This window comes from Lingula anatina, chromosome 9, assembly GCF_051362555.1.
Source record: "Lingula anatina isolate TDL-2025a chromosome 9, LinAna3.0, whole genome shotgun sequence".
Classification (NCBI taxonomy): domain Eukaryota; kingdom Metazoa; phylum Brachiopoda; class Lingulata; order Lingulida; family Lingulidae; genus Lingula; species Lingula anatina.
The window spans coordinates 634,529-648,190 of record NC_141775.1 but is presented as its reverse complement, the minus strand read 5'-3'; the positions used below and the strand labels follow the sequence as shown (position 1 = coordinate 648,190).

At 36.9% G+C, this 13,662-nt stretch overlaps 1 protein-coding gene and 1 long non-coding RNA gene across 2 annotated transcripts in view; one reads left to right on the top strand and one right to left on the bottom strand.

Annotated features, from left to right (window-relative positions):
* Positions 1-1,796, top strand: part of LOC106161285 (uncharacterized) — a 4,804-nt gene extending 3,008 nt beyond the window's left edge. The window contains exon 2 of the long non-coding RNA XR_015331014.1: positions 305-1,796. This is a non-coding gene — a long non-coding RNA (uncharacterized LOC106161285). The remainder of the gene's footprint in view (positions 1-304) is intronic.
* Positions 299-13,662, bottom strand: LOC106161313 (fibroblast growth factor receptor 3-like). Its single transcript, XM_086995206.1, has 20 exons — positions 13,529-13,662; positions 12,958-13,170; positions 12,314-12,442; positions 11,678-11,801; positions 10,827-11,014; positions 10,558-10,695; positions 9,066-9,215; positions 8,550-8,682; positions 8,218-8,408; positions 7,158-7,298; positions 6,731-6,765; positions 6,485-6,577; positions 6,112-6,204; positions 5,826-6,003; positions 5,222-5,335; positions 4,815-5,002; positions 4,324-4,446; positions 3,915-4,026; positions 3,281-3,377; positions 299-2,983 (listed from the first exon to the last, which is right to left on the bottom strand). The coding sequence occupies exons 1-20, from the start codon at positions 13,566-13,568 to the stop codon at positions 2,806-2,808; spliced, it is 2,658 nt and encodes an 885-aa protein (XP_086851332.1). The 5' UTR covers positions 13,569-13,662; the 3' UTR covers positions 299-2,805.

Below are 13,662 nucleotides of genomic sequence, written 5' to 3'. Positions count from 1 at the left end.
TTTTCACGCATGTGGTTCCTAGATCTGGTTTATTTATACCGATTGAGCTCAGGTAGGATGCACTGAAACACAGGTATGCAAATACGCATATGCATCAGCAAAGGCACAAATATACAGGTACGTCTGTACTTAAAAATCACGCACACAGACATACCGCACACGCACACGCACACGCACACGCACACACACACACACAGGCGAAAATGTTATGTAAAAGGTAATGTATGGTCACCTGCACAATCAATGCAGCGATTGAATTATAACCAATATACTGAGTAACGACTTATTGTTTTCTTCATTACAGATGATTACCTTGGCACAGTCAACGTTATCATAAATCGATTGGAGCTATGGAGGCAATCTAGATATATGTCGAACCTAAACCACTGATAACAACACTGTATTAAAATGGGTGGACGATATTCATTGGTTTCTATCCTTAATACCTACGTTGGGTTCTATACTAAATCACCAACAACAATAAAGAGTCGGGGGATGATAACGAATGGCAGTGGCCCTGTAAAAAATGGCAAAAATATAAACGGTGAAAAATCTCAAAGCAGCACGCCTGAGGTTACTCTGTTACTTCAACCCAGTGTGACAGCGAATGGCCAAGGGCAGTGTACAGATTTAGTACCAAAGGACACGTGTGACAATCCTGCTACAGAGTTAGTAAGAAACGGCGCGACAGATGATGGACATTTCATTCCCTTGGACATAAATTTACCGAGAAATGGACTGATGGGAGATATTGGTTGTCTTCGATTTGAAGCCGATTTTTCAGACACTGAGGCAGCAAATTTAAAAATCAAAGATTTATATCCTGAATCCCGACTTTTGATAAACCCACAAGAGTATGGTTTGCCTCAGAAGGTGAGACGTTTTAGGCACTATTACTATCTGAAGGGAGTAAGGAAAGTGGCCAACGGAAACCGGAAGTTACATCTCACTACGGTCGCCACTACAACAAGGCTCGTGCGAACATACCGAATGACGGAAGCAGAACTCATTATCCTGATCACAAAGATCACCAGAATTACACGTCGGTCGAGACGTGTTGAAATGACACTGAAAGCAAAAGCAGACGACAGGCCTGATGCCGTTGATGCTGCAGAACCCATCCAAAGTTTCAATAACGAAACATCCAGAATTCTTCATTCTAATAAGCTGATTGCATTTGAATACACACCCTTGAAGAACAGCATCACATGTTACTGAGGATATCACACTTCAACCAGTAATAACATGGGTTTATATTTCTGTAGATAAAATCGATTTATTATGAAGGTGTTCAGCACAAAATGAGTACAGTTGAAGTCCATTGTATACAAAATGATTGCACGCAATTATCCTAACGCCATCAAAATCTACAGCACGTGTTGTAGAATTTTAGAAAAAGCACAGTACATAATCCAGTGATCCATTCTATATTGTTTAAAATGAAGGAATGTACAATTTAGGACATTTTCGTGTATGAAAACTGATAAATAAAAACGAAATGATAGATAAAGCAAATATATCAACACAAAGCCATGTACATAAATGCCATAACGTTTAATAAATAGTCTGTGCTCCTTAATTTCAAACTCAAAACTAAATTTAAGTGAAACAGTACTTGTAACATGCTATCTCATCGCTAGACAAGAACAGCATTAAACCATTTGATGTAGAAATTTGAGTTATTTAATTTTAGATTTCCACAGATCATGCACTAAAATCATGTACTTACAAACAGTTTGAATGATAATATGCCATACGTTTTGAAATAATAAAGTGGAATATATCAGACATTTTAACCACTTTCTTTGTTTTTGTACTTTCTTTAAACTAGCTGATGAGTATGCCTATGGACTCAATGTCAATCTTTAAAATTTATACCCAAATTATGTCGAATGTTTGTTCTTTCCCTCTTTTCTCTACTTGAGTAATACTGCATGATTAATACTGCATGATTAAAACATCTTATTTCAACCAAAACCGCTCTGAATACGGATGAAAACTGATATGCACAAAGCCAATAATTGGTCCGTTTGTGCAACCACAGTGCGTCTTCCTGTCGCAACTATCGCAATCTTACAGTCCTGCATACTGGAACAAGAACAGGGTTACTTAAATCTAAGATCTAATAAACAGAGTATATTAGATCTTAGGCTAAAAGTACCATTAAACACAACAATGAGTTTTTTCCTAGGAGAGGGATAGAAGGTTCTACTCTTAATACGGCACTCTGTAAGGTAACATTTATCTTACTAAATTCAATAAGGTAAAACTAAGTTAAAGGGATAATAACTCTTCGTTTTGGCCAAAAATTGAATTTTCCTGGAGTAAACAACAAATTTCCCGTAGGTTAGTACATCCATTTTTACATTCAAAGTTAGTCCCTGTTTTTTTTTTCTAAAAAGATTGTTTTTTTTAAATAATCTCTTAAGAGATTATAACACAGTATTGTCATCAAGGGAGGTCACATGGTCTAAAGACAAGCTCGGATATCAGAATAATAGCTGTAACTGCCGTTTTTCTTGTACAACAGAATATATTATATTTTTATGAGTTGTTCACAATGTTTTTATTGTGAAATATAGATCTCATACGAAGAGTTATTATCCATTTAACGACAACCTACGCAGACCATAAACTTTTGATAGTCACATGAATTCAGTTTTAAACTCTTTTTGGCATGTAGACAGTTGCATGCTGAAAGAAGGGCGAGATGAAGTCTTGGTCGACGCATAGTGAACGCAGATTTTCAGCATACTTTTGGAACTGATTCTGTTCAAGGATTCGCTTACTTGATGGATAATGCATTTAACACTTTTCGTCACCATCACATTTGTCCACATTATCATACAATGCTTCTTCAAACTCTCCAAAGGTCAAGACATCGTAATCTGCAACCAGTAATTCGTTCAATGAACTTGTTAAATCCTTAAAAGAAGGTCGTGCGTTCGGTGCCCCCTCCCAACAAGACAGCATGATACCATACCTGAAAATACGAACCCACGACTTATATTTCCAAATTGGCATACATATGTAACCGTTATCAGAGTGATTGCAGAAAAAATTATAAAGTGGTACGCAGTTATAGATACAAAGAATGCATTTTTCAAACAGAAGCGTTCGCCATATTTTTATTGCGTGTATTATTGATAAACGAACAAATGGCGCATAATGTTGATAAACAAACACCAAATGGTTTTGAATCCTACATTTTCATGAATTTTATTCTTCTTGGTTGATTAATGTTGAAATCCTTTCAAACTATTTTGCCACATATTCTTACATGTCCTGTGAACAATGTTGTGGTCTTGGCATCCGGTATCCGTTGGTTATCTTTCTCATCACTTGCTCAGCTGACATACCAGGGTAAGGAATACAGCCTAAATATAAGAAGTTCTAAGAATATTATTTGCAAAGGGGAACACAAAAGATACAAAAAATAAACGAAGTTGGAGGCAATGCGTCGCGTCATACGAGACTAGAAAAGTGAGAGAATCCGCGAGAATCCGCGGGAGGTGACGTTATCATTTTAGCGATAACGCTGAAACTCTAAACGGCAGGAATGCCGACTTAGTAAGCAACACAAAAGAGAGACGCAAAACATAAATTTGTATTAAAGTGCAATAGACTTCCTTAAAATAGAATTCCATAAAATGTTAAGAGACAACGGCCAGAAAAATATCCGTAGAAATATGTTGTAAGCTTGAAAATCACCGCACTTGTTAGCCTGTCATTATCTCTCTCCCACTTCCCTCCAAATACTTCATAACCTCTAGTATTCACTTCATATATAAGACCCTAACCATTGTCGCAATCTCCCACAAGAAATCACCATACACGAGACTTTGGACAATCTTGGATGATTCCCATTATACTGCACAAAAACATTAGTATTTATTCAACATATAGGGCCTTACCCAATGTGACAATCTCCCATAACAAGACACCATACGCCCAGACATCAGACTGGGAGGTAAATATTTGGTCATTTAGAGCTTCAGGAGACATCCATCGTACTGGAACACGACCCTAGAAAGAATTTAGAATGGTCAGAATAATTTAACAAGGTCTACATATTTTACCATTTTCATATCAAATTCACATGACATAAAAACAAGTTTCGATTCTGTAACCAAGTTATTAGAGGTCAAAAGCTCTTTTGCTACACGTTTTGAGCTTTTGATATCTATTCTCTACCAAAGTGGAACTTTAGTATGAAGTGGTTATTCACTTATTCACTTATCTTTTACCAAAGTATGTTTTTCTTCCAAAAGGAAAAGAGACGTTTGTGATGTTTTATCTGTTACCAGCAGTAGTATATAATACCTGTGACTTCATTTCATACTGGTGGCTTTCAATCACGTCCCTAGCAAAACCAAAGTCAGAAACCTTGCATCTTTTGTCGTCAGATAATAAAACATTTCTTGCAGCAAGATCTCTGTGCAGAATCTGAGAATAATTAATTAACAGATAAAAATAAGGAAAGATGTATAAATTTCTAAAGTTAGCGGTAGCTAATCTACAGCCTTGAGGCAAGTTAATTGGCAGACGAATGAAAGGAGTTCTATATAATTACAGGTACTACAGGTTGGGATAAACAGTAAGTATCATGTTTACTATTTGTGATATATATGGAACTGAATGTACTGTGTTCCTAGCGGACTACCATTTCTGGCGAGGGTCTAATAAACGGGATAAGAAATCAAAAGCCCCTGTGTTGTTAGGACAGTGTGCAAACATTACGGTAAATACAAACCAAACACCAATTTCATCGGAATACTAAAGGTATATACTAAATTTTAAAAGCGTATACTAACGGACATTGAAGAAAGAAACGCCATCCCATTTGCCACGTCGACAGCGTACTTCATCAGATCTCGTGACGTTAAGGAAGCACTGGCGCCATATAAGTTGTTATACACTGCCTTATTTCGAGCACGGTCATTTCGTAGGGAAGTTTGCAGATTTCCGTTTGGAAGGTATTCCAAGATAATCATTGGTACACCTTAATAATAAATCAAATCCTATTGTGTATAGTAATTATGCGGCATGTTTATAAACACACTACGAATATCAAACACAAATGTTTTTAAAAAATCACAATATTATTTACACTCCAGCACTTTTAACTTGTCCTTACATGAAGATTTAATATTAGAAGTTTTCACAATAACGGAAAGATTTATATGTCGCTTAAAAGTAAAGAGATAACTGTACAGCCTACCTCCATCACGCGTGCAAGACGCAAATAGAGTGACTACATTTGGATGAGGACGAAGTATTTGCATCACTTTTAGTTCATCTTTGAGATCTTTGACAAGGGCTGAATCATGAGGATCTAAAAGAATTCACACAAGTGAATCTTGTAAAACGTGTTATTCTTTAATTAGCACAGAATGCGATGCTTTATCTACCTCGGATCATTTTTCTAAATTTAGCAAGACAACACATTATTCGCATCCGAATTCGATAACTATACATTATTTATCAAATATATTAAGATGGTGTTTCTCTCTTATCTTTATAACTCCATGCAATTATTTTTATACTACAGTGTATATGCAATATATATGCGCTATTTCATCTTATAACAGTACATTCTATATAACACTTATACTTTATGCTTACATGTATAATCATCCCCTAACTTATTCACAATATCAATCTCTCTACTTTTACTGTATCATTTCCCCATGATGCACAGAACACAAATATACACCACAACATCTTACGTGACTCGTAATTGCTTATAGAGAACATCCTAAATCGCCATCTTGTTTATATATACGATACTTTATTAAGATGTTAGAAAAAATAAAATAATGTACCTCTGACTGTCTTCACTGCAGCTGCTGTCCACTCTCCTTGGCCATTCTGATTATATATTTCTCCCATATAAACCTGTCCAAAGGATCCACTGCCTATCTCTGCATGGACCCTAACATGTGTCCTGGGAATCTCCGTGTTAAGCGTTGGAACTTCTAGGTACATCGGAACATCATCGGCCTTCCAAATATATATTGAGTAGTTTTAAATTTAAAAAACCAATTAATTCCTCGCTTTGAAAAAGCTTTCAGTTTGTCAGCTAATAATTTTTTATACGGCATGCCTTACCACTTCATTTTCTCCGTGTAACGATCTGGACAATGAAGTGCCATTATTCATCTGCAGAGGTATTTCGTATGACCCTACTCCGGCAGGTGGCGTCTGTAAGGACAAAGAAGCAAGTTTTGTCGGTATCTGCTGATTCACCCTATATTTAAAATAACTTGAATCTTTTCCAATAAACTATAACATGCGTATGTTTTTTTAGATCCGTTATTGCAACTAAACACAAATCTCAACAAACTTCGTCCATTCTTCATTTATTTTAGTAACTAAAGAGTACTTATTTAATTAATTTTTTTTAATATTTTAAAATCAATTCCTCGCCGTGAAAAAGGTTTCAGTTTATCAACTTATAAAATTGTTATAAAAGATGCCTTACCACTTCATTTTTTCCGTGTAACGATCTGGACAATGAAGTTCCATTATTCATCTGCAGAGGTATTTCGTATGACCCTACTCCGGCAGGTGGCGTCTGTAAGGACAAAGAGGCAAGTTTTGCACCCAGATTTGTCTATACACTCCATATTCAAAACACCTTAAAAGATTTCCAATAAACTAAAATGCGTATGTGTTTTGCAATTGAGATTGGTCAGTGTTACTATTTTTAAATACGAATATCAACTACCTGCATCAATTCTTCATTCATTTCAGGAGCATCATCTGAAATATCACGTCATCATCATTTAGTTTGTCATATGTACTTTAAATGTGAAATGTCAAATATTTTGTGCCATTACAATATACATGTATGTCGAAACTCTCTGAACAATGTTCAACAGTGAAATACGCGATTATAAGAAATAGCATTTATATTATTTTACGCATGGCCTTCTGAAGGGTAAGAATAAGACATTGTGTTAATGGACAATATCTAAATATTCATAAATATAGAGTTATTACGGTTTAACAAATTAATTTAATTTAAATAATAAAAAGTGAAATTGAATCAAATCAAAACAAAATAATATGTTTGGCTTGTTTTAATAGTTCAAATGCAATACATATGGCATTTTTATTTCAAATGAAAAGCCCGAGTAATTCAAACAATATACCTGCATAACGTTGACGTCTCTTTCTTCTGACGATTACAGCGATGACCACAGAAGAAAGAAGTGAAAGTGCAAGTGTTGTAGCAACAGCAGCCACCAATGTCCATACAGGTAAAAATGGATCAATGGATATACTGGTAGGCCCTATAGAGAGTTATAACATATGAGCAGATGTAAATATTTACCTAGCAGTATCTATCCGTTAAACTGTCAGCATGTATTTTGTTGTCGGGAATACGGTACGTGGATGTATACTAGCACGTTACTGTTACAAAAAATAAAACAAAATGACCATCAAAACATACAGCAGAAGATGAAATAACGAAATCGGCATATTTCTGGTATTATCAGTCTACTGGCAATTAACGGTATCTTATTTAATATTTTGTTCATTGTGATTTTTCGTTAGCCATAACACTAAACTACAAATATCCGCTTGTTAAACATTCAACTTATGTTAAGTGAGGGCGTAAGCCCTCCGAATAGTTCAGTTGTCACTTCCATCGGTCCCATATCTGAACAACACTCTGTTATTTTCTGTAAGTTTTTTTTTTTTTTTTTTGAAAAAGAATTGTTTTGCGTTAGAAAAGTCAACTAAGCTTGGCTTTACTAACCTCCGGAACACTGAGCATTTTTCATAACCCAAGATGGCTACCAACTTTTGTACGTAAAATAGCATAAAAATCAATGCGATTCACTGCAAACTATATACAGTACGTGTATATTTTACGAGCTATGCTTCATATGCAATTGGCTGGGTTATGGTGACGACAGGATCACAAAACAAATTTTCATCAAAGATTATGACATGGCTGAAGAGGGAAACATAAATTGGTTTGTCATGTGTCTCATGGTCACTGCAGGGGTTATTGCGTTTTTAAAAATAAACTGAAAATAATGTCATAAAAATATATATGTGAATGACTGCCAGTAAAGCATGCATATATTTTAATATAAAAAATTTATTAAATTGATCCTTAATCTAAATTAAAATATGAATAAATGGATTTTTAAAAATCAGCGAATTAAAAAGAAATTCAAGTCAAATTTCCTGTCTTCCTACCTGCATTCTCATTCCACAAAGTGGCCAACACCTCCGCTGGCATATAGCCGTTTTCCACCACACATTTGTACTGGACATGGACTGACCCCTTCTCCAGACTTATGTCCAAGTCCACTGCATGTTCATTGTCCATGATGAAGGTGTACGGACCCCCCGCGGGGAGAGGCATCCATTTGTCAGTTTCTGGCGTACTGCAGGAAGTAGCAGTGCACAGTCAGTGTGTACACACACACACACACACACGTTCAATATTAAGGGTGTTTAAATGACAGAGATTAGTAATTGTATTTCAAGATCACGTTACTAACGTTATTCTCTGATTTGAGGCTTACTTGTACATCCAGGTGAAGGTCAGCGGCGTCATCGGGTCACCTATGGCCGAACAGTTGAACCTAACGTTGGTTGGCTTATTGTCTTCTTCATAGGAAACATTCTGTTCAGGTTCCACCAGCAACTGAGTCCTCACTAGAAAAATTTTGATTAAAAACAAATGAGAAGACATCAGCAAGACACCAACTGTAACAAGAAATTCAGCTACAATAAATATTATCAAATTGAATATGACATTTTGAATCTTATGATGGAGCAAACGGGAATAGGCCTTACAGGGATTCTAGTAAGCGAGATGTGTATGCATGCATGCGCGCATTCGCTAGAGCACGTAATCGAACTTTTGCAACATGACAAATAACCTGTTTGTAGCATCTCCTAGATTACTACTTGCCTGATTTTGGTCCAGTAGCAGTTAAGCAATACAGTTATATAAGGTAATAGTCTTTCTTAACTGGGATGTGAAACCATAGCCCCAGATAAGACATTTAAGAGTAAGAGAGGACATTTCAACTTACATAAAACGTTCAGGTAAACGCTGGCGTAGAGGTAGTCGTGCTTGTTGCTAACGTTACACTGGAACACCTGTAGATCAGCTTTGCTGACGTTCTTCAGAGTAAACTTGGTCGGCTCCTGCTCATCATACAGTATCCTGGGCTGACTGAGATCTTTCAAATTAAACATGGAATAGGTCATTGCGAAATTATTACACTTGCTAATTGAGGCTGAAAAAGCATTTTGTTTCCTCAGAGCCTCAGAGACCGAACGTGTTTATACCGGTGAGGATTCACCTCAATTTCATGTGACCATATTCCTTTGACTTTTGATAAAGGAACAGAATGTTATACCTCTGAGGTAATATAAATGTTTAGTATTTTTTTTACCAATGTTGGGTTAACTTAGATATTGTATTTTCTTTTTGTAACTGTTAAATTCTATAGATTGTGAAAGTCTTACTAACGGTACCACTGGTGGTGGTGGTGGTGGTGTGTGTGTGTGTGGGGAGGGGGGTGGGGGCAATTGACACAAATTGAGGGGAGTCCAAAGTCAAATTTAAGCTGTTTCTAAGCTTTACCATATAAAAATTAATACCTCTGGAATTTTTACGTCACTGTTACATTGACAGTCTCTTTTATAATCTTCTATAGGTATGATTATATTGTTTAACAGGCGAAGCTTTCTTTTCGCTATCTCCTCTGATGCTGCGCAAATTATCGTAACATGTGTCCCATACAGGCGGGAGCGTTTTGAACTGCCGTTTACATTCTGCGACGTTTCAATTTTTTTTATATGGAAAACTGATTAAAAACGTCTTTTTAATCATCGGCATCGAATATCATACTTATGCCATCAACGTGTAAACTCTTCTATGCTGAGACATTTGAAATGCGTCACACGCCGTTGAGCTTCTATGCAGGGCAGAAACCATTAAATCAGCCAATGAATCACCGACTGTTATAGACGTATATAGTTCAGTGAGAGAAAATAAGTGTTTTTTTCCTGGCATTTCTTGTATGTTGCTAGGGTTAATTTTGGTATCAACTGGCAGGCCAGGGTGTAAACTACTGCCATTTTTTTTTCAGTAGGCCTACCAGGCACAGGTGCCGTGCAGTCGTGAGACCTCTGGCGGAGGGGGCTACTGACTGTGAGTGGTGCAGTGGTTTGTTTACAAACAGAGGGGTGCACATGTTCAAGTGATGCCGGTAAGAAATAATGTCTGACGACAGTATATTTTTTGGCCATTGGGAGTTATGTAAGTGTGTCTGCTGTCCACGGGATGGGAAATGTTTCACCCAGTAATTTTGTTCATGCAGTTTTGCAGGCATTTCTTAGTATGGTCGTCAATTGGAAATTATTTGGTGGTTTCTGCCCTGCAGAAAGGGCATATGAAGCGTCTCTCTTTGTCGATGGAGACGTGTATGTGTGCAAGTGTAAGGTAATAACTCTTTCCCTGTCAGCTGCAAAGCTCCACAGGCTCATGGTAACCCCTGAAGTGATGACAAACCTTACCTAATTCCACACCATTGGAATAAAACTTGGGTTTGTCAGGAGCTGGAATCCCCTCTGTGCCACATTCAAAGGTGAAGTCATCCCCAGCTGTTACATTGGTGTCCTTAGGTCTCCCAGTTTTTGTCCAAAAGGGGGCAGCTAGGCAAGACAAGATGAAACCAGCATGTCAGTGATACTGTTCCCGTTATTATGCTTGAGAGAAAGTGAGAGGAGGGGCTAGAGAACGGGAAACAAGAAAGAGAAAAGACATGTAAATAAAATCGCCTCACCTTCCACAACAACTTGAATTTCGGCACTCTGAGAACCACCCGGATTGGACCCAGTGCAGCGATAAGTGCCCTCGTGGTCAAAGGTCACAACTTGAATGGCCAGATTTTGGGTTTTGTCTACAATTCCATCTGGGGTCATTAGCTTGCCATTGGCATCCAATTTGTACCAGCGAATGGTGGGGACAGGTCTGAAAATAAACAGGCATTTCAACCTCCTGCTCCAGAACGTTTTTACCAACTGGTCCTGGTCTAAGAATCTAATGTAGTCAGTGACGAGAGTCATGTCATGTTTCCCAGCATTTATAGCCCAAAAACTAGCCTAATCTTTAAGACCAACATCTATGTCTAATTCGATACAATATAAACTGGCAGTACGGTAAAGACTCGATCTGTGTAATAAGGAAAAATGAAAATTAGAACATAATAATTGAGAAGCGAAATTTGACTGATTCTCAAATTATGTATCTAAGAGATTGATAGATTTCCCCATTGAAAAGTTCAAGTCGTTGGCGTAAAACTATTGAAAGAAAAACCTCCCCTGTTTTATAACAGTGTAAGTACCTGTTTCACACCAATAACAAGTGATGTTAAACGGGAGCTCCCTTTGGGTGGGTAGATCTTGGTATTTTGTCTTTTCTTATATGTATAAACAAGTAGACCACTAAAAATAATACAAGTACGGGCGCAGATATGAATTGCCTATCTTGGTTTTCTTCATCCTAAATGTGACTATAAAAATGGCCCAAGTGCCAAGCTACTCAATGCCCTTTATTATAGTAAAGTTAATTGACCCCTCCATGTTTTCTAAAATCGGGTCTTTTTACTGTAATGCACAGCATCTTTTTACTTACTTTCCAGCAAAAATACAGCTCAGAGTTCTGTTTTGTCCCTTCAAGAAGACAACAGATGATCCTAATGACAGCACTGGTGCAGTTTTGTACATCAGCTTTGGGGCATTGACGGTCAGTGGATTGGCTGATATGTAATTATGAAGACAATGATTAAGATGAATAATAATATGGACCACTACATTAAGATCTCATTAAAATACACAGAATGAACGAATTGGTTTAAAACAAATGTATCGGAAAAACTAACGGTTTTACTCATCCAGTAAAATGAAAAATAAATACAAAAATTACAATATAAATAAAGTTTATATATGATTATAATCAAATAAATTCCATAATTTAAGGCTGCATTTAGAATAGCGGACCAACTGATCTGCGCATCAAATATGGCGACGAACTTAAAATTTGGTTGTTTAATCCCCTAAGAATACTGAATAGAATTTCCACTGATATTATAATACAAGTATTAAAGTGGGTCGGACATATATGATCCGCGGATCTATTAGTTCGTGGATCAACTCAGTTGTATTGAGAATGCAACCTCAAAGAAACAAGAAATCTACTTCTATTCCAAAACCATCAACACTTAATTTGAACCTCCTTTGCATTGAGCATTAAGATATAACTCAGACTTACTAGTGTCAACAGAAAGTTTAACTGGACTTCCAAAAACGGATAATTTCAGAAACGAGTTATACGCAGAACATCTGTACTGCTGGTTGGGTTGAGAGTCATCCCTGGTAACAAATGCAAACCTCAGAGCTCCTTAGTAAAATAAACAAAATTCACTTTTAGAGTGAACATGAGTGCAAAATATTTTGGTTGGACATTTTCAAATGTATACCCTGTCTCTTCATTCTTATACCGTCAGTGGCACATTATAGGTATAATTATAAATTAGATTATATATATATATATATATATATATATATATATATATATATATATATAATCTAATTTATAATTAGATTAGATTATATATATATATTATAAAAAATACAGCATGTTAACTGTAATACAACTTGTTAACTGACATATTGTGCCAAAAAACCTCATGGCAATAATACAAATAACTAACTAAAGATGGTCTCTCTCTCTCTCTCCCTTCCCTCTCTTTCTCTTTCTCTCCCGTCCCTCCCTCCCTCCCTACTTACCTAACTCCCGCCATTCCTCTCTCCTATTCCCCCTCTCTCTCTCCTTCTCTCACTCTCTCGCTCTTTCTCTCTTCTCTTCCTCTTTTTCTTTCTTGCTGCACGCAATCCCCTCAGTGCTAGTCTTACCACTCTCGTCCACCTGTCTCCTCTTATCATCAGCCATAATGGCCTGGGTTTCTTTCACAGACCCCGAAGCAGGCGTGTACAGCTCCCACTGTATGGAGGGATTAGGTGCTGCATAAGGGAACTGAGGTTTTCCTGAGCACACCAAGGTGACATTCTCGCCCTCTCGGACCACCTTGGTTTCTACTGTCTGGTTGTAAGGAAAAGCCCCAGCCCCTTTAAAACAGAGTAAATAATCTCACAAACTTTTTAAGAGTAACAAAGAGTTAAAGCGTGTTTAGATACGAATAATATACAATCATTTTCCCTATAAAATGTCCAGGTTAAAAATTACGATGACTGTTACACCCTAATAAAGGAAAATTGTACTTTATCTGAAATTCCAATACATAAAATTTAATCAGCAACTATATTATTTCGCTTAATATATCCATTTCATTCAAAAGATTACAATTTATTAAGCATTTACAGTTGGAATAGGTCTGGAAAACAGCATTTCATCTATCTGTACCACAAACCTTTCATATTTCATGAATAACAAGAAAGAATCACCACTAACAGCTCGTTTACTTACTCGCTCTTTGGAAGAAAGCAATTGTGGACACAGCCACCATTCCGTCAGTATTTCTGGCTAGACACTGGTAGTACCCCTCGTCACTGAAATCGGGGCCGTTGATGCTGATGGTGCCGCCGCCGTTTGGTTTCCAA

Excerpts from the sequence above, each read along its gene's own strand:
- LOC106161313 (XM_086995206.1), bottom strand. The coding sequence starts at position 13,568 with ATGGTGGCTGTGTCCACAATTGCTTTCTTCCAAAGAGCGA. Across the intron at positions 6,766-7,157 it reads GAGACGTCAACGTTATGCAG|ATGATGCTCCTGAAATGAAT; the intron begins GTATATTGTTTG and ends GTGATATTTCAG. Across the intron at positions 6,205-6,484 it reads TACACGGAAAAAATGAAGTG|ACGCCACCTGCCGGAGTAGG; the intron begins GTAAGGCATCTT and ends TTGTCCTTACAG.